This window comes from Pleurodeles waltl, chromosome 10, assembly GCF_031143425.1.
Source record: "Pleurodeles waltl isolate 20211129_DDA chromosome 10, aPleWal1.hap1.20221129, whole genome shotgun sequence".
Classification (NCBI taxonomy): Eukaryota; Metazoa; Chordata; class Amphibia; order Caudata; family Salamandridae; genus Pleurodeles; species Pleurodeles waltl.
This window is the reverse complement of record NC_090449.1, coordinates 1,013,254,331-1,013,275,442: the sequence shown is the minus strand read 5'-3', so window position 1 is coordinate 1,013,275,442 and position 21,112 is coordinate 1,013,254,331. Positions and strand designations below refer to the sequence as shown.

Below are 21,112 nucleotides of genomic sequence, written 5' to 3'. Positions count from 1 at the left end.
TCGCAGGAGTACGCGGAGGAATGGACTCTGGTAAGTCAAATCTTAACTACTACTTCCCACCCCCACCCCACCTGCATGCCAGCACATACCCCCACCCTCACCCCCACCCCCATCACACCAACTCCTTGCAAATGTCCCACCATCACAACACACCCATCCCAACACCTAGACCTGCATGCGACCACAAAGCATGGACACCCATCACCAAAGCATGCCCACTGCACACACACATCACCCCCACAAGCCACCCTCACAAAAGCCCCCACAAGGGAATGCCTGCACTTGGGTACACGGACACCCACCCATCACACGAAATGCCACACACAGAAGCAATAACCATACCCTTATACCCCTGCAGGACCCGAACGCCACCACACCGCCACGGAGGGTACAGAGATGTCCATCCCACCCCCAGAAGAGGCCCCCAGTGATGACAGCAGCTCTGTCGACCTGGACCCAGATGACCACCCCGGCCCATCGGGGACCTCTGGACAGTCGGTTCCCCACACACAGCCACAGGCTACACCAGACCTAACCCCCTCTGGGAACACCAGCACAGCTCCCACCCAGCGGGCCCATGCCTCTGTCTCCAGGACACGTCAATCAGCGGTGTGTCCGCCACTACAGGGCACCCAGGTTGACCCACCACCCCAACAACAACAGGGACCTGGGGGCAGTGGTAGTGGGCACACCGTCCAGGGGACAGAGGCCCAGAGAAACAGGGGAACTGGGAGGGCTGCTGTGTGACAGGGGGGGGGACAGGCCCAGGGAACCCACTCTCCAAGAGGCCCTCACCACCATCATGGGAGCATACCACCACTCCCAGGAGACGATGGCGACGGTACTGGCCAGGTTCCAGGAGATCCAGGCACAGCAGGAGGAACGGTACATGGGGTTCAGAGACGAACTCAGGAACATCGGTTCCGCAATGGGGACCATAGTCCTGGCCCTTAACCAGATAGTCACCACATTGTGGGACCATGTGGCACCCCAAAGGGCCCCTGTCACTAGCATGGACCAGGAACAGCCTACCACCTCCGCCGGCGCTAGTGGACAGGAGGCCCCCACACAACGACAGGCCACCAGAACCCCACCTCCTGCTGAAGAACAACCACCCCGCAAGCGGAACCTGAGATCTCACAAGAAGACAGAGTAGGATGCCAAGACCCCCGCCAGCATAAGATACCCCCTGATGTCATCCCACTGTCCCACATAGTCACCTTGTCCAACCTTAAACTGCCCCTGCTCCATCCTTCCACAGGCATATGGACAATGCACCTGTGAGACTGAGAACTGGACTCTGCCATGGACATTACTCCACCCCCACCCATCACCGTTTTACTATCATGTACCTATATGTAGCACTTGAAATAAATCACTTATTGCACGTACAATAACAGGAGTCTGCTTATATTTTACTATTATGTATCACACATAACGGTGCTATTATGTTCTGTGACATTGTGATGACAACATACCAATGACAACAAGGTGTAGTCCATGGGCAAACAAAGCAGAAGTCACGCAGTTGGTCAAACAGCTCTGAAAAGTGAATGGAAAGTCACAATTCAGTTAAAAGGAAATGGTGGGGAACACAGAAAGTAGAGATGCAGGAGGCCTGAAGTAAATGTAAAATGGCGTGGGTGATTCTTACCTGTGTGCTACTGAAAATACTGTTGTATAACTGTGTCCCTGTTGTCCGTGTCGTCCCCGTCGTCTCCCTCCTCTTCACTCTCCACAGGCTCCACAGCTGCTACAACACCACCATCTGGACCATCCTCCTGCAGGAAAGGCACCTGGCGTCGCAATGCAAGATTGTGAAGCATACAGCAGGCCACAATGATATGGCACACCTTCTTTGGTGAGTACATTAGGGATCCACCTGTCATATGCAGGCACCTAAACCTGGCCTTCAGGACCCCGAAGGTCCTTTCTATTATCCTCCTAGTTCGCCCATGGGCCTCATTGTACCGTTCCTCTGCCCTGGTCCGGGGATTCCTCACTGGGGTCAATAGCCAGGAGAGGTTGGGGTAACCAGAGTCACCTAATAACCACACACAGGGGGTGATTTTAACCTTGGCGGACAGCGGAGGCCGTCCGCCAAGGTACCGCCGTGAAATGACCGCACTGCGGTCAAAAGACCGCGGCGGCCATTCTAACATTTCCTCTGGGCTGGCGGGCGCTCTCCAAAAGAGCGCCCGCCGGCCCAGAGGAAATGCCCCTGCAACGAGGACGCCGGCTCAGAATTGAGCCGGCGTAGTTGCAGGGGTGCGACGGGTGCAGTTGCACCCGTCGCGTATTTCAGTGTCTGCAAAGCAGACACTGAAATACTTTGTGGGGCCCTCTTACGGGGGCCCCTGCTGTGCCCATGCCATTGGCATGGGCACGGCAGGGGCCCCGCGGCACCCCCTACCGCCATCCTGTTCATGGCGGGTTTCCCGCCATGAACAGGATGGCGGTAGGGGGTGTCTGAATCCTCATGGCGGCGGAGCGCGCTCCGCCGCCATGGAGGATTCACTGGGGCAGCGGTAAACCGGCGGGAGACCGCCGGTTTACCATTTCTGACCGCGGCTGAACCGCCGCGGTCAGAATGCCCTCGGGAGCACCGCCAGCCTGTTGGCGGTGCTCCCGTGGTCGGTGACCCTGGCGGTCACCGGCCGCCAGGGTCAGAATGACCCCCACAGTGTCTCTGTAGCTGTTCCATCACATAAGGGATGCTGCTATTTCGCAGAACATACGCGTCATGCATTGACCCAGGGAACTTGGCATTTACATGGGAGATGTACTGGTCAGCCAAACAGACCACCTGGACATTCATCGAATGATAACTTTTTCTGTTTCTGTACACCTGCTCACTGTCTTTGGGGGGAACCAAAGCCACATGGGTCCCATCAATGGCACCAATGATGTTGGGGATATGTCCAAGGGCATAGAAATCACCCTTCACTGTAGCCAAATCATCCTCCTCAGGGAAAACAATGTAGCTCCGCATGTATTTCATCAGGGCAGACAACACTCTGGACAAAACCTTAGAAAACATAGGCTGAGACATCCCTGATGATATGGCCACTGTTGTCTGAAAAGACCCACTTGCTAAAAAATGGAGTACTGACAGAACCTGCACCAGAGGGGGAATCCCTGTGGGTTGGCGGATGGGGGACATCAGGTCTGGCTCCAGCTGGGCACACAGTTCATGTATAGTGGCTCTGTCAAGTCTGTATCGAAGTATAATATGTCGTTCTTCCATTGTCGACAGGTCCACCAGCGGTCTGTACACGGGAGGATTCATCCTTCTCCTCGCAAGTCCCAGCGGACGGTGCCTAGGAAGGACAACATGGAGTACAGAGTCAAGCAACCCACAGGTTCGTTCACACAGCTTGCACAGTAATTGAATCGAAATGCAGTGAAAGGCGTGTATGAGTGGCAATGCAAGGCCTAGGCCTGTGTGACGCAGTAGAAATTAAGCCATGTGGGCACTTGAAATGGCGGCTGCCTGACCTGAGAAGTGTGACAGTGGGATGTGAGGTCAATGCGCTGGCGTGGCACACCGTGGCGGTAGGCGGTCGAAGACCGCGGTGCGAAGCCGCATTTGGTTAACATTGAACCCTATGGGTATCAGGAGCCAATGACGATGTACGCCGGCGGTCACGGGACGCACCGCGGCGGTACGCACCGCCGCGGGCGTGACCGCCATTTTCTAGCTGCTTAATCACTCGAGACCTGATCATCCACAGGAGAGGACCTATACTGCAAGTGCTGCTGTGACCTCGGTCTGGAAGATACAATGGCTGCTGCGACTGGGGAAAGGGCCCCTGCCTTCACTTCTGAAGAGTTGGAGAAACTTGTGGATGGGGTCCTCCCCCAGTATGCGCTACTCTACGGTCCTCCAGACCAACAGGTAAGTACACTGGGTGCATGTTGAATGGGCTATGCCTGTGTTGAGTAGGGTGGATGTAAGATGGTGGGGAGGGGAGCGAATGAGGAGTGCAACGCACGACAGATGAGAGCATGTGCCACATGGCAAGGTTGGGGAGGGGGGGCAAATCACATCTAACATGCAGAAAAATGATGATATTTCCTTTCCCACCCTGTACATGTCAAATAGGTCAGCGCCCATCAGAAAGTCGACATTTGGCGTGCCATCGCCAAGGACGTCCGGGCCCTGGGGGTCCACAACAGACGGGGCACCCACTGCCGAAAGAGGTGGGAGGACATCCGCCGCGGGACCAGGAAGACCACCGAGTCACTGCTGGGGATGGCCTCCCAACGTAGGAGGGGTGCCAGTCGTACCTTGACCCCCCTGATGTCCCAGATCCTGGCGGTGGCCTACCCCGATTTGGATGGGCGCGTGAGGACATCACGGCAGACACAAGGGGGTGAGTATCAGCACATTCTGCTATATTTGCGCGCAGTGGAGGTGTCTGGGTTGGGGAGGAGGGCTGTGGGTGACTTTAGGCCAGGGCGCTTTCCGTAGTCTAGTCCCCTCCCTTAGGCATGGCCTTGTGCCCCCGCCCCCACCTCTGTAGGGTGCCAAGTACAGCTATCCATGGTCCAGCATCATCCATGTGTGCATTTGTTGTCCATAGACCTGTAGGCCTAGTCACAAGTACTGAGTAGTGTACCCCGATTGCGCGGCGTAGTGCAGGAGGCTCCTGTGTCTGTCCTCTCCGTCAACGGTGTTGACAATGCATGCACTCAACCTGTCTTTATTTCTCCCCCCACCCTTGTTCTTTATCTTCTTGTGCATGTGTGCATTAGCATCATCAGGCGGAGGAGAATTGGCATCGGAGCACGAGGGAGCTGCAACTCACATGGCCCCGGTGGGCCATGCTACAGACACCGAGGTCACCAGTGATACGGAGGGCGAGGGGAGCTCCACAACGGGGACCCGTGGAGACGTCAGCGACACCGACACGTCCTCGGAAGGGAGCTCCCTTGCGGTGGCGGCAACATCCGTGCCCCCCGCCACAACAGGTACAGCCGCCACCCAGCGCACCAGCCCCGCCCTCCCAGCAGCCCCTCAGCCTCCGCTCCGTGCCCGCTCGCCCAAGAAGGCGGGCATCTCCTTCGCCCCAGGCACCTCAGGCCCTGCCCCAGTTACCCCTGCTGCCCTCAGTGAGGAGGTCATTGACCTCCTCAGGACCATCATTGTTGGGCAGTCTACCCTTTTGAATGCCATCCAGGGGGTAGAAAGGGAGGTGCATCGGAGCAATGCATACCTGGAGGGCATTCATTCGGGTCAGGCTGCCCATCAACGATCGTTCAATGCTCTGGCCTCAGCACTGACGGCAGCCATTGTCCCTGTTTCCAGCCTCCCTCTTCTAACTGCCTCCACCCTGTCCCAGTCTCCTGTTCCTCAGCCTATCCCATCCACACCATCTGACCAGCCTGCACACACCTCAACACCCAAGGGCAGCTCATCCAGACATAAGCACCACAGATCCCACAAGCATTCACCCAAGCAACATCCAGATGCAGACATGGCAACAGTCACTACCACCTCTGTGTCCCCCTCCTCCTTGTCTCCCTCCTCCCTCCCTGTGACGTCTCCATTCACACCTGCATGCACACCACCATCAGCCAGTACTTCCATCACCAGCACACCCTCCAGTACAGTCCGCACACGTGCAGTCTCCACCCCCACTGCCATTTACACGTCCCCTCTGTCCTCTCCCACTGTGTCTGTCACCCCCTCTTCCAAAACACACAAACGCAGGCAGCCACCCACCCAACAGCCATCCACCTCACGACAGCCTACGTCACAAGCACCTGCACCCAAAGACACCACACCTGACTCTCCTACAACCACATCCTCTTCCTCCCCTCCCATTACCACTACACCTACCCGTCCCTGTCTTTCCAAAATGATTTTCCTTTCCAACCTTGACCTCTTTCCAACCACTGACCCACCCCCTCCATCTGGTAAGAGTCCTAAGAGCACCTAAGCCACCACCAGCCCTGCATCGAGGGCGAACATTGTGCACGGGTATTGGAGTCCACCTTTTCCCAGTGCAGATACATCGGCCAGCAGCATGGGGACAGCCAGCCCACCCCCTGGGAAGAGAACCCGAAAAACAAAGGGCCGGCGCGAGAAGGCTGACACGGCTGCCACCAAGGAGCAAAGTCGTGGGCCGTCACCTGCCACAACATCAAGGGGAGGCAAGGGCCAGAGAGCCTCATCGAAGGAGGGCAAGGGCAGCAGGGCGGAGAAGTCAGCCAGCAGGCGTGCGGACCAGGAGGGCCCCACCAGCCCCATACCGGGTGTGACGGAGGACACCCACGGGCCCAGGACTCCATCACAGGAGGGGCCAGCAACCGCACGGTCGGAGGGTGACTAAGCAGGGAGTCCTGGCCAGGTCTGGCTCCCTTGAAAGACAGGACAAGCACCGCTGAACAGGGCCCCGCCGTGAAGACAGGCACCGCTGAACAGGGCCCCGCCGTGAAGAAAGGCACCGCTGAACAGGGCCCCGCCGTGAAGAAAGGCACCGCTGAACAGGGCCCCGCCGTGAAGACAGGCACCGCTGAACAGGGCCCCGCCGTGAAGACAGGCACCGCTGAACAGGGCCCCGCTGTGAAGAAAAGCACAGCTGAACAGGGCCCCGCCGTGAAGAAAGGCACCGCTGAACAGGGCCCCGCCGTGAAGACAGGCACCGCTGAACAGGGCCCCGCCGTGAAGAAAAGCACCGCTGACAGGGCCCCGCCGTGAAGAAAGGCACCGCTGAACAGGGCCCCGCCGTGAAGACAGGCACCGCTGAACAGGGCCCCGCCGTGAAGACAGGCACCGCTGAACAGGGCCCCGCCGTGAAGAAAAGCACCGCTGAACAGGGCCCCGCCATGAAGAAAGGCACCGCTGAACAGGGCCCCGCCGTGAAGACAGGCACCGCTGAACAGGGCCCCGCCGTGAAGAAAAGCACCGCTGAACAGGGCCCCGCCGTGAAGAAAGGCACCGCTGAACAGGGCCCCGCCGTGAAAAAAGGCACCGCTGAACAGGGTCCCGCCGTGAAGAAAAGCACCGCTCCGCTGGGCCCTTCCTGTCAAGCACCGCTCCGCTGGGCCCTTCCTGTCAAGCACCGCTCCGCTGGGCCCCGCCGTCTCAAGCACCGCTCCGCTGTGCACTTCCTGTCAAGCCCCGCTCCGCTGGGCCCTTCCTGTCAAGCCCCGCTCCGCTGGGCCCCGCCGTCTCAAGCACCGCTCGGCTGGGCACTTCCTGTCAAGCACCGCTCCGCTGGGCCCCGCCGTCTCAAGCACCGCTCCGCTGGGCCCTTCCTGTCAAGCACCGCTCCGCTGGGCCCCGCCGTCTCAAGCACCGCTCCGCTGGGCACTTCCTGTCAAGCACCGCTCCGCTGGGCCCCGCCGTCTCAAGCACCGCTCCGCTGGGCCCTTCCTGTCAAGCACCGCTCCGCTGGGCCCCGTCGTCTCAAGCACCGCTCCGCTGGGCCCTTCCTGTCAAGCACCGCTCCGCTGGGCACTTCCTGTCAAGCACCGCTCCGCTGGGCCCCGCCGTCTCAAGCACCGCTCCGCTGGGCACTTCCTGTCAAGCACCGCTCCGCTGGGCCCTTCCTGTCAAGCACCGCTCCGCTGGGCCCCGCCATCTCAAGCACCGCTCCGCTGGGCACTTCCTGTCAAGCACCGCTCCGCTGGGCCCCGCCGTCTCAAGCACCGCTCCACTGGGCCCTTCCTGTCAAGCACCGCTCCGCTGGGCCCTTCCTGTCAAGCACCACTCCGTTGGGCCCCGCCGTCTCAAGCACCGCTCCGCTGGGCACTTCCTGTCAAGCACCGCTCCGCTGGGCCCCGCCGTCTCAAGCACCGCTCCGCTGGGCCCTTCCTGTCAAGCACCGCTCCGCTGGGCCCCGCCGTCTCAAGCACCGCTCCGCTGGGCCCTTCCTGTCAAGCACCGCTCCGCTGGGCTCTTCCTGTCAAGCACCGCTCCGCTGGGCACTTCCTGTCAAGCACCGCTCCGCTGGGCCCCGCCGTCTCAAGCACCGCTCCGCTGGGCACTTCCTGTCAAGCACCGCTCCGCTGGGCCCTTCCTGTCAAGCACCGCTCCGCTGGGCCCCGCCGTCTCAAGCACTGCTCCACTGGGCCCTTCCTGTCAAGCACCGCTCCGCTGGGCCCTTCCTGTAAAGCACCGCTCCGCTGGGCCCTTCCTGTCAAGCACCGCTCCGCTGGGCCCCGCCGTCTCAAGCACCGCTCCGCTGGGCACTTCCTGTCAAGCACCGCTCCGCTGGGCACTTCCTGTCAAGCACCGCTCCGCTGGGCCCCGCCGTCTTAAGCACCGCTCCGCTGGGCACTTCCTGTCAAGCACCGCTCCGCTGGGCCCCGCCGTCTCAAGCACCGCTCCGCTGGGCCCTTCCTGTCAAGCACCGCTCCGCTGGGCACTTCCTGTCAAGCACCGCTCCGCTGGGCCCCGCCGTCTCAAGCACCGCTCCGCTGGGCCCCGCCGTCTCAAGCACCGCTCCGCTGGGCCCCGCCGTCTCAAGCACCGCTGGCCCATTGACAGTGCCGTTTCTGTGTCGAGCTGGTGTTCACGCTGCACTCTGGGCACCCTGCCTCCTCCAATACCAGTGGAGTCGGGTATCCATCCGATGGACTGTGGCTTTGCCCTCCCCAGGATGGCACAGTGGGCAACCCACCCACTGTAGAGACTTGAGCGACTGTGGCTTTGCACTCCCCAGGATGGCACAGTGGGCAACCCACCCACTGTAGAGACTTGAGAGACTGTGGCTTTGCACTCCCCAGGATGGAACAGTGGGCAACCCACCCACTGTAGAGACTTGAGAGACTGTGGCTTTGCACTCCCCAGGATGGCACAGTGGGCAACCCACCCACTGTAGAGACTTGAGAGACTGTGGCTTTGCACTCCCCAGGATGGCACAGTGGGCAACCCACCCACTGTAGAGACTTGTGAGACTGTGGCTTTGCACTCCCCAGGATGGCACAGTGGGCAAGCCACCCACTGTAGAGACTTGTGAGACTGTGGCTTTGCACTCCCCAGGATGGTACAGTGGGCATGGAGGCCCCTCGTGGATCTGGCGTCGTGGACTCATGTGGCTGAGGTGCCCCCCCTTCCCTTCCCCCTGAGGTGCCTGTAGTTTTCTCATCTGATGCCCCAGCAGTGTTCTCTCCAACGGAATCTGGTCTCCTGTGTGGGCTTTGCCCATGTGTTTGTGGACATTGGCCCACGGACTGTGGAACTTTGACAAACTGAGTAGGACTTATTGACTATGTATATAGCTTTCGCACTGTTCATATTTTGTTTTTTATATTTCATATAGAAATTTTTCCATGACTTCAATGAACCTATTTTATACATAAATTTAAATTCTCATTTTAATTATGTCTTTGCATTTTTCCTGGGGGTTTGGGGGTGTCACTCTGAGTTGTTGCTCTGCATTGGTGTGTAGATAGTTTGGGGGGGGTGGGTGTGTCGCGTATGTGTGTGCCCGTAACCTTTTCTCCTCCCCCCTCCCCTGTGTCGTAGGTGCAGTACTCACCGTTGTCGTCTGCGCCGGCGTTCGTACTCGTGGTAGATGAGCAGGTAGACAATAGCTGGTAGGATGTTCAATTCGGGTTCCATGCTGTTCTCCGTCCTCGTGGAGTGTGTAGAGGTAAGCGTTTTCCCGTTCGTAGTCTGTTTCCGCCGTGTTTTTATCGGCGGGGCTCCCGCCCCGGAAAAGGTGGCGGATTGGTGAGTTGTGATAGGGTGGGCGGTACTTTGTCTGCCGCCTGCCTGTTGGCGGTGACCGCCGCGCTGTTTGTCTGTCCCGCCGTGGCGGTCGGAGTGTTAAAGTGGCGGGCTGTGTTGGCGGTTCCCGCCAGGGTCAGAATTCATTTTTTTTTATACCGCCTGCCTGTTGGCGGGTTGGCCGCCGCTTTATCACCGACCGCCAGGGTTGGAATCACCCCCTGTGTGTGGATGACTGGGGGCATTTTCTCTGTATCTGCGTGTATGTGTTGTGGGTTACTTGTTCTTGTTCTTGTATGGTGTTTGTTTTGGTGTACATACACCACACAAAGGCCTAAATATTGGCTAACGAGGTTTAGCATGCATATGCACCATGAGCTCCTGGGAACACAAATCTTTGGTGAGCTTAACTAGCTGAATAGCTTTTAGGTTATAGTTTATTTTAGGTGTTAGTTTTTAGTTTTAGTTATTGAATTTTTGGGTTTGATTTTTATGGTGTTTGCTCCATTCATGGTGAACATATTGTATACTCGACTTAGGGGCCCCGGTGGACATCTCTAAATATAGCAGACGTGTACTCCCTCAGGGCTAGTACTCCTTTGCCCTGACTGAGTAAATCCTGTCCATATGTTCTGAGTATATTTGATTGAAGTGATAGTGCGATCGCTCTGATAAGTAACTTAGATGGTTTGCTACTGGAGTTTTTATGTGCCTTACCTTACGAACTTTAGGTACATATGTTAATTCACCCAACACTTCTCTCACGAAAACAAACAGCACCGGGCATTAGTGTATATAGCCTGAAGGTGAAAGGGTTTCCCTTCGTCTTCCTCAACACTTCCCTGCAGGTCATGCAAGTTGTAATGAGCTACCCTCAAATGGTGGAGAAAGAGGACATTTAGAAGCACTTACACTATAATCAACAGAACAAATAGGAGCATAGTTATGTTGGACAAGTCTAACAAATGCACATTCTTTAGTATGCCCTCTATTAGCTGTCATACCTAAGTTTTGGTGTGCTTACTCCTTGAAAAAGTCAGTTGCTCTGCCTTAAAATGGCTCCCTTTATATTCAGCCATGAATGCTTACAGGGGTTTGGGTGCTCGGCCCTGCACCCAACACCCACTGTGCATACCTTGCGCACAGCAAGGGATTTCACTGACTGCAATGGGTTGGACGGAGGCCTGGCTCTGCGACTAATCCCACTCCAAGCATGGCTGAAGGTCATGGGTGGCATGGGGTTGGAGTTACAAATGGTAATAAAATATCACTTTACATGAAAAAAAAAAAAAAAATTCCCTGTAAAACAAAGGTAAACTGATGTTATAGTTAGATATGGTTATAATATCTTATTTAAAGGAACTTTATAGTTAGATCCTCCACTGCCTCCAGATGATACAGAACGCAGCAGCAAGACTCGTTCTAGAGCCCCCCAAAAGGACCTTCATAACCCCCCACCTCTGAGATCCACACTGGCTGCTGGTGCACAAGAGGTGCAAATTCAAGGTTATCACCATTGCAAACAAAGCCCTCCATAATATCAGACCCAAGCTAATCAACCGCAGACTCTCCTTCACCAGCCAACTAGGGAGTTTAATTCTACAATTCTCGCCCTTGCGCATGTCCTGAGAGATGGACGCAGCCGCAGCGGAGGTCGCTCTTTCTCCTACCTGGAACGACCTTCCCCCCAACCATGGCACATCGCACACCCACCTTGACTTCAGGAAAAAGCTCAAAACATGGCTCTTTGAGGATTAGCCACTGACGAACAGCAACATCCCGGAATGCCTGGATACCCCCTGGAGTGATAAGCCGCACATGTCAGTCTCACATGAAGAAAAATGTTGCGGCTGCCATTTTAGGACTCCAGGGACCTAAAAAAAATTCAAAGCATAAAGAAAGGGGCAGAGTATGAATATCCTAACTCCCTAGGCCTTGCATGGGGCCCTAGAGGTAAGGTACCCCCATACAGCACCCCCTCGAAGACAAAATGTAAACAGAATTTTGAGACTTTGTCACAGTCCCTTCAGAGTCGCTTGTGAGCCATTGCAGCCCCCATGTGGTCCTGTGGGACTGCAGTAAAATTCAACCAAAGGACCAAGAAAAAATTAATAAAAGGAAATGTGGGGTAAGGGGGTGGCTGCGGGGCCTAGCCATGGACAATTGTTGTTAGGTGGGCAATCCCCTACTACTCACATTTGACTCTGAGTGTGCAGATTGAGCGTAGAGCCCCGTCCCTGCAGAGGTCCAAGCCCCCTAATATGCACAGTTAGCCCTCAGTATGCAGACTGTGGGCCTCATTATGACAATGGCGGTAATGACCGCCTACCGCCGCGGCAACGGCTGCCAAAAGACCATCGCCGTGGCTACAAGCTGCCTGCCATATTATGACCACAGCCGGATTTCCGCTACCGAAGTATGGCGGAAATCCATCTGTGGCCATGCTGGTGGATGGCAGTAAGGTGGCACTGCTGCCAGCAGCAGCGCCACGCCAGTAGATAGCCGCCGGCCATATTATGACAATTAATACGGCCTGGCGGTGTTCTACTGCCGGACGCTGCTGCTGGCAGCAGCCCCCCGTCCCGTCTCCTTCCAGAGGACCCCCTTCACCTTGGTAAGTGGGTGCTCCGACAGGGGAGGCAGGTAGGGGTGTTGTGTGTGTGGGGGGGGGTGTGTGTATGTCTGTGTATGCGGGTGTGTGTTACGTGTTGTGTGTGTGTACATGTATGGATGTATTAGTGCGTGTATGTTGAGTTGTGTGAATGTGTGTCTGCGTGTCTGCGGGTATGTATGTAAATGTGTGTGGATGTGTGTGTGAATGGATGTATGCATGCGTGCATGAATGTTGGTATGGGTGTGTGTATGCGCTTGTGTGCAGGGAGGTGCGTGTATGGAGGGGGTCTGGATAGGAATTGGAGGTAGGCGGAAACAGGGGGGAGGAGGGGTGGTGGAGACCCCTGTCAGTGACAGGGAAGGGATTCCCTGTCACTGATAGTGCCTACCGCCATGGTTTTCGTGGCAGTAAGAAAGCCACAAAAACCATGGCGGTAGGCGGGGTCATAATCCCGTCATAACCGCCGTGGCGGTCAGTGTGGTACATTGGCAGTTTGGCTTTGGCCAAACCGCCAATGTCATAATATGGCGGTATGTACCGCCAGCCCGTTGGTGGTACTACTGCCACTATAACACCGACCACCGGGGTCATGATGACCAGCTGTGTGTAGAGCCCACTCTCTCCTTAAACATAAGCCACCTTAGAGCTCACTCTCTCCATAAACATAAGCCACATTAGCTCAGCAATACTATACTATATCAGTTTGCACTCAGTGCACAAACTATGCATAGAACCTACTGCCTCCCGAGACCCAAGCACCATTAGGTGGACTGGCCACTACTACACACATCAGCGCAATTATGTCATTGAGCATGTCATGAGTGATAGGTACATATGTATAAATCTTGTGTTGCTCGTCCTGGCTGGGACCCTCACAGCGCCGGTGCTTGCTTAAACGTGGCAACCAGTCCAAATCCTCTCCTCACAAACACGTGGATAAGCGTGCAAACATCAGATTCATCTGGTGCCACCTCACAAAACACTGTATACCTTGATTTGTAAGGCGGCACCAGATTAAATTGACATATGGGCAATTTTTTAAATGAGTCTTATCTTATTTGCAATGGGCAATTTTTGAACTGAGTTATTTTATTTGCATTGGAGTGCGTGCTTCTCTACATGTTTGTGAGGAGAGTGGTGTTTGGTATATATATGTACAAACATATATGATATTACTCTATATATATAGATATATGTATATATATATATATATATATATATAATATAGTAAAATGATAATGGCATGGTTTCACATTGTAATATATAGATATATATATATATATATATATATATATACATATATATATATATATATATATATCAAAACAAATCCCTTTCAGGGTTAGAGTGACGCATAAATTATGCAAAAAAGAAGAGAGAACTCTGTGTAGTTCCCAAGTTTAGGTGGAGAGCAGCTCTAGTAAGGAGCACCCTGCAACACCAGCGACACTCTAGATTTGCTCACCTCAAATGTCTGTTTATCTAGCAAAGTTTTTAAGCATTGGATCAGCACAGTGCTATCCACGCCGAGCTAGATAGTGACAAAGTCTTTTGCCATTTGTACAGCAAAGTCTTTAAGCATAGGTATGACCCAGTGCCAAACCACTGGCTCAAATTAAGCACTGCTTATAGTTAATGGCCAAGCACTGTAAGTGAGCAGTTATTGGTACACTGGGTCAAAGATACTAATTTTATGCTAAATCTCTTGTTATGGTATATCTTATGCACCTTTTTAGCTGCTTTGTGAAATTACTTGAAGTTGAGTTTTGCTAAACGCGTTTGTTGAGCAGTGATGTGAACACAATGGGTTAATCACAACAGTTAATGGTATGTTTACACTGCATTACTTTCTCTCATTCTTTTTTCATGTGGTTATGATCTCTAAGGGACCACTGTATTACATGACCATGTTTCTTCCAAATGCTATTTTTATTGTGGTATCCTCTAAGGGCTGTTTTGAGCATTGCAGTCAACATACTATAATATTTGCATCAAGAAAAACTCACCCCATAATGCTTTGCTATGCTTTTGCATAAACCTGTTATTTGAAGGGTTCAGAGAATTCTGACAATCTTCCCACAGATCGTGATCATGGTCTTCAGGCAAGCCAGGCTTGGACTGGAGAGGTGGAAGCCAAAGTAGAAATGTTCTGACATAACCGGTTACTCAAGCCTCCTCAGCTCATATAGCCCCGACCTCCCCTGTTGTGTCAGTGTGTGAAGTCTATCTTCCTCAGATAAGATGCGCTGCAGCAGCATGGAGGGTGCCCTAGGATGGGCTCTGTCTGTCCGGTGCTGGCTGCTGCTGGGGGGCCTCTGTCTGCAGCTGATTCCCGGGGGCACCGCCGAGCGGAAGCTTAAACTGGTTACGTTGGTGAGTGGGGACCACCCTTACACACTTGGCAACTTCCTCCCTAGCAACGGGAGGAGGCGTTCACTAGGCAACAACTCCTGTAGGGGACGCAAACACAGCCCAATAGTGCAGGACAGCACGTACTGACTCAAGTATGCCCATCAAAAGAAAAACGCATTTAGCGCACGTTGTGAACTGGCTGGCCTCTAGGCACTATTCATTTTGTGAAGGTAAAATACAGGAAAGCAATTTCTCCAGAACCGCACTTTTGGGCCAAGGCAACCCGGTTTCGATACCAAAGTCCCTCTTCTGTAGCAGCTGCTGTAACTGCCTTGCAGAGCCTTGAGCGCTATACAAACAAAATGTTGTAATTAGAACATTTGTATACAGTGTTCACCACAGCAGATTTGTTGTTTCGTACCGCTGTAGATAACAGGATGTTGCAAAGGGTTTCGAAGTGCGACAAGTTAAGCTCGCCTTAAGAATTTAGATTTGTGGACTGCAAGCTGCTCACACATTCAACTTTGAGTACTTACCTAACTGACCTTTGTTACCAGATGTAGAAAAAGATTGCTATTCAGGGTGCCTTAGCCCTAGTCAGTGGTAGAGCTTATAGGGAAAAGGGGGGCGTGCCCCCCCCCCACCCAACTCTCCTTGCCCTGCTGTACCCGAGGAAGACCCTTCTGCCTGACGCTTGATAAGATCATGAAAGTTGCTTGTATTTTACAATTGAAATGCAAGCGCTTTATTTGCTCAAGCTCACACATGCAGCCTATAGTTTTCAAATAAATTGTTTCCATTTCAGGCATAAGATGCATTACACTTCCTGTTGCCTGGTCCAGGTTTATCTATGGGACACTCTTTTGGCAACTGTCTAGTCTACAAATTGGTTGCAGTGCAAACAGTCCAGAAGAGAAGTGCTTTGGAGGTTCTATGATAATTTATGAGACAGCCCTTGAGAGTATCTTCTATTCACAAACCAGAAATTACTTTCAGCTTATTTCTACATTTTGGAAAGCGCTAGTGCAATTAATGTAAGCCTCCGACCTCTCTTAATGCAGATGCATTATTTTTAAAGTTTAAAATCAGCCCCACCACACCCATTTCCTAACGCAGTTATTCATGGGTAGCGTGGGAAGCACATTTTAGGAAAGCACCCTATTCTATGCCCTGTCATGAGTGAGGTTTGCAGCCTGTCCTAGCGTAAAAGCTTACACACCTCTCTGCATTGTGGGACTTGTAGTTCTGCATTTAGAATGGCAAGCAGAGCCCTGCAAGAATGAAAGTGAAAAGCTACGTTAGAGGAAAAAAACTTGTTTTCCACTAAGACGCCCACTGAACTCAGCTTCCTGTTGTACTAGGATACAACTGCACTGGTAAAGTGTTCCTATCACTGGGATATAACCTGAATCAACGGTACTCATTATATCTGCGTCTAAAAGATCAACGGTCATGCCTTAAACATAGCCCACACCTTGTACTCTCCTTGTATTGCGCAGTCACGTTTGTGACATGTGTACCGTACAGCTCCGGGTAAATTAGAGCATAACTTTAAAATGAGGCGCCCCCTTTATTGTGTTGTTGCAGTGTCATACCCCAGTGCCGAGTGAGGCCGACTTTAGCGCTGGGGGCGCCCTGTTCGAAAGTCTTTTTTTGCGCCCCTCCACCCCATACCTGTCAAAAGTGCCCCTCATCTCTCCATAGCCCCTCTCACATACGTTTCATTTGTTTTAAAGCGCTTGTAAACTATACTAATCCGCATAAAATATGGTTCTGTTCTTTACAGCAGGTATATTAACCCTCCGCACTACTTTATGTCGAGCCAAAACTGCCAGTAAATTAAACTCTGACCTCTCTCTCTAGCAGGAACATTATTCACAAGAGTCATCTTAATATCTTAAGTGCTTCCTGATGGCTGGACGCACAGGAACTTTTCAGCAGGTGCTTTTAAATCCCAGATTTCCTAAGTGTTTGCTAAACACAGCGCCCCCTGAGGTCAGCGCCTCCACCATCCAGGTCAGCATCCAGTGCAGCTGCACCGGTTGCACCGCCCTAAAGCCGGCCTCAAGTACAGGAACAGTACTTTACAAATACAATTCATGAGAGGCAGCCCCATTTAAAAGCAGCCCCTCGAAGTATTTGACATAAACAGTCCACCTCTCCCAGCGGCACTCTGTGCAGCGAGTGGAGCAGGAAAGTCAATTCACCCAAATGCCAGGGGTAGCGGAAGTGACATCACATGCTCTTTGACCCCATTGTCACTCACACACACATACTTACACAGACACACAAATGTACACTTACATACACTCACAAAAACACTCACTTGCAAGCGTGCACACAAGATACATTTAAAAGTATGTTTGCTTACGTCAGCTGACATGGAAAGGGCACACTCTAGCTAATTGTACTCCATTTGCATTACACTAATAGTGGATAAAATATTGTTATTCATTATCAGAGTAATAACAAATTGACATGAGCTGCCACTGTATACCTAGTACTGAAGTTGCCGCCTCTGAGGTCCGGGATCGCAAAGGCAGTGCTAAGGGTCACAAAGGGCAAGCCAGGGGTCACAGCTGCAACCCTTGGCGACCCCTAAATGACATCCATGTGGGGCAGACAGTAAAACATGTGGGGATCAGCAAAAGGCACCTGGCTGTCCGACTCCCCCATTTACGATTATCGACTTTCAAAGTATTGTTTTCATGAAAGGAGATACAGGCTTAAAACAAAGAATTCAGCATACTATAAAGTGCTTATAGCCAGTGCTTGATATGTAAAAAGCATTAAGTGCCAGGGCCTCGTCAGGAGGCCTCTGCAGCTTGCACAGCTACTGCCCCCGCCAGCGCTACCAACACAACTACTGACCATCACACTCCTACAAGTGTGACAATACTGACTATTCTAGGCTTTCAAAGCTGTAAGAATGGCTTTGGAGGCAGGTATTTGTCATTTCAATATGTATCTAATTAATACACAACTGTTGTTGTGCTCATCTCTACATTAGACAGTCAACACCACCAGGGGGCAGACCCTCATAAGCGCCAGTGCTGACAAGTGTTTGTGTTGAGCACCGGAAACCACCGGCTCAAATTAAGCACTGCTTATAGTTAATGGCCAAGCACTGTAAGTGAGCAGTCATTGGTACACAGGGTTAAAGATACTAATTTTATGTTAAATCTCTTGTTATTGTATATCTTAGGCACCTTTTCAGCTGCTTTGTGAAATTACTTGAAGTTGAGTTTTGCTAAACATGTGTGTTGAGCAGTGATGTGAACCCAATGGGTTAATCGCAACAGCTAATGGGTAAAATACAAATACGTTTTCAGGGCGTCCTCGTTCAACAAGTATGCGGTCAATGTATTTGTAATTAAGTGCAGAAGAGATTATTTGCATGTTAGTTTATAATTAAGAAGGCTGGATTGAACAGCGAGTTAAGTGTCCATCGCTGAAACATGCAAAATCGTCAGATTGCAAGTTCAAACCAGTGGCGAGGTCAGATCAGCCTTTCGCCCTGCGGAAGGTCAGGGCATTGACAGGCGTGTTCGCAACTTTTAAAAATGGCAAACTAGTGTCATGAAGCGCTATAGAATAACAAGTCATATACGAGGCTTTAAGAGGGATGAAAAACTGGGGGGTCTCTCTAAGGGGTGTGGCCTATGTAATTAAGGCATGGCTTACAAACAGCTACACTAAAAATCTGTGCTTAGCATAGTGTGCATTTTGCGGTTTCTTTCTGTCACTGCATCCAGATATTTGATACAAGTAACAAAACATAACACCTACAACAAGCCAAGACTAAAGGATTTGTCAGTAGTTGTTAGTTGCATAAAATAAGTACAACAATGGCTTCTTTGTATATAACACTGAAAATGCTTCAGTTCTGAAATGATGAGACTTCGACATATCTATAACGAGCCTCTTTGAATTTACATCGAAGGCCAGTGAAGGGTGGTCGAGCTGCTGAGGTAAGATTTTTTTTCCATCCTCAGAGTGAGGGTAAAAATGGAGAGTCCAGCAGAGACCCGTCTCGGCTCCTGCTTTTCAGAACTGCCAGAGCTGAGCACCGGAAGCACCCGGCCCACATAAAACCCTGGTCATATATTTCTGAAAAACTGACTGGACACACCTATTCAGAAATTAGAACTAACTGGAATTTGCACATTTGTTCCTTGCTAAAGCGATGAGAATGCTTAAATGCCACACAGAGAAATATACACTATGAATGGACGACAGGAAGTAATGAACATGAAAAGGCTCAGATTCACAGCCAGTTGGCAAAGTTAGAGGGGACGTACCATGAAAGCAGTGCTCCTGAGCATACACTGGATGTAGTTGGCAACAAAAGAGAAATGTTTCCCTGTTGCCATTGTAGCAGAGCTGATAATTATATGTTTGTCCTTTTTTTATTTGGCAACAAAAGATAAATGTTTCCCTGTTGCCATTGTAGCAGCGCTGATAATTACATGTTTGTCCTTCTTGGACTTAGAGACCCAGCTCCTATCTCTTAGGACAGGAGTCTAGGCAGGTAAGGCCTCCACATTTACAAATACGAAAACTGTTAATTTTCTGCCTTCCTTCTCAACTTAGCGAAAAGATGGGGCAGGCGGCAGAACATGTGGGGATCTGCAAAAGACACCAGGCTTTCTGACACCACCCCCATTTATGATTATCGACTTTCAAAGTATTGTTTTTCTTAAACGAGATACCAGCTTGAATCTAATTCTTGAAAAGTTTCCTAAAAGAATATCTATGGATCTGATATGTGATCTCTGTGTTTTTCTCTCTGTTGCTCTGGGTCAGAGTCTGATGAGATAAAGTAAGTGCTGGCCCCCAAAATGACTCTCAGTGGGCCCCACTGACAGCTCGCTCAAATTAATCACTGGATGCCACACAGTAGGCCTATGCTGCCTGGCAGGATGAAATGAGGGAGCCTGGCACCGCCCACAGGATGCCCTGCCCGGGGTGATAGGGCACTTTACATAGCAGCCTGATATAAGTGATAGGTTGTGTTGTGTTTGGTCATGGGCTCACCCAGGACGCTCACTGTCGGAGGGAGATGAAGTTAATCTCCCCTGCAGTGTGCAAACCAAGTGGTATGGTCGGTGATGTGAACCGTCCTAATAAAAAGGGCCGAGGGGTCATCCTCGTGGCCAGTGATAATACACGAGTGTCCCGGAGTGATTATTATAAACGGTGCTTTTAGAAACTGGTTTAGTCGCAAAACGGCATAGCCTAAAGACTCAACAAATTGGTGACAAGAAGGGGGATATCGTTTCCGGCGCCCCTTGCGCCCTTACCTGCTGTTGTGTGCCGCCCACTGCCATAGTCTGTCTCACCGCAGCCTTTGTCTGCTGTACGGCCGCGTGTGTGTCCCGACGCTCCCTCTGCCTGCGAGCGTCAAGTCAGAGTCCGGAAGGCGGTGTCGGCCACACTCTGGTGCACGCGCATTTGAGACGTGTCATCAGCTGTTGGTGGAGCAAGAAGGCTGCTTCCAGAAGGAAACTCCATGAGCGGTGAACGGCGCTGGGCATGTGAGGCCCCCTGTTCTGTTCTGTTCTGCTCTGTGCACGTGTCAGTCGTGGAGCGAAGAAAGGCTCTACCCAGGCTGTATTTTGTACCGCTGGTGTGCCTAATTAGCAAAAGTGCACAGTGGTCTACCGGATATCCTGAACCCTGCATACCTAAAAAATAAAAAGGAAATAAAGACATTAGAGAGCACAAAATCATCATTGAGAGGACACAGAACTTCTGCAGACACACAAGTGATTTTGTTCACATCAGTGTCTCAAAGAGTCATAAGCACCTTTTATATATATATATATATATATATATATATATATATATATATATATATATACACATATATATAAATATATATATATATAGCCTGAAGTGGCAAGGAACTTCCCATACGTGCAGATCTACACCGGGGCTCGTCGTACGTTGCTTTGGGTGTGACAGAACTTCTCCAAACCGAAGGAGATGACGTTGGGCAGTCCAGTAACGTGCACACCACAGGTATAAGGGTGTTTCAAATCGGAGGCCCGTATTGTGCGACACAGCAGCCATGTCGTCAGTCCCTGCGCTGGAACCTTTTGTCATGGAGGGTCCTCCTTCTGCTCAAGCAGCTCGGTGGAAGGAATGGGTGGATAGGTTGGAAACCTACTTTGCGGCAACAGCACTGGACAATGAGAGGCGCCGCCCCATGCTCCCACACTTAGGAGGTGCAGCTATTCATAAACTTGTACGGTCGGTGGTAGAAGAGGGCCCACCTTTCACCTACCAGTCATTAAAACAGGCACTGGCAGCTTATTTCGAACCGTTGGCGAATCCGGTTTATGAGCGTTTCTTGTTAAGGCAAGCCAGACAACTCCCAAATGAATCAGTTGATACCTTTTATGCCAGGTTGAAAGAACTAGCCCGCACCTGTACGTTGCAGGATGCCGAAGATTAAA

At 52.0% G+C, this 21,112-nt stretch overlaps 1 protein-coding gene across 2 annotated transcripts in view; it reads left to right on the top strand.

Moving 5' to 3' along the window:
• LOC138262136 (prostatic acid phosphatase-like) overlaps positions 1-21,112 on the top strand; it is a 235,430-nt gene that overhangs the window by 56,259 nt on the left and 158,059 nt on the right. The window contains exon 1 of one of the 2 annotated variants that reach the window (XM_069211917.1): positions 14,541-14,672. The exons of the other annotated variant lie outside the window; for it this stretch is intronic. Coding sequence (XP_069068018.1) covers positions 14,541-14,672 — 132 coding nt within the window. Of the gene's footprint in view, positions 1-14,540; positions 14,673-21,112 lie in introns of those variants that run through there. 2 annotated transcript variants of the gene reach the window in all.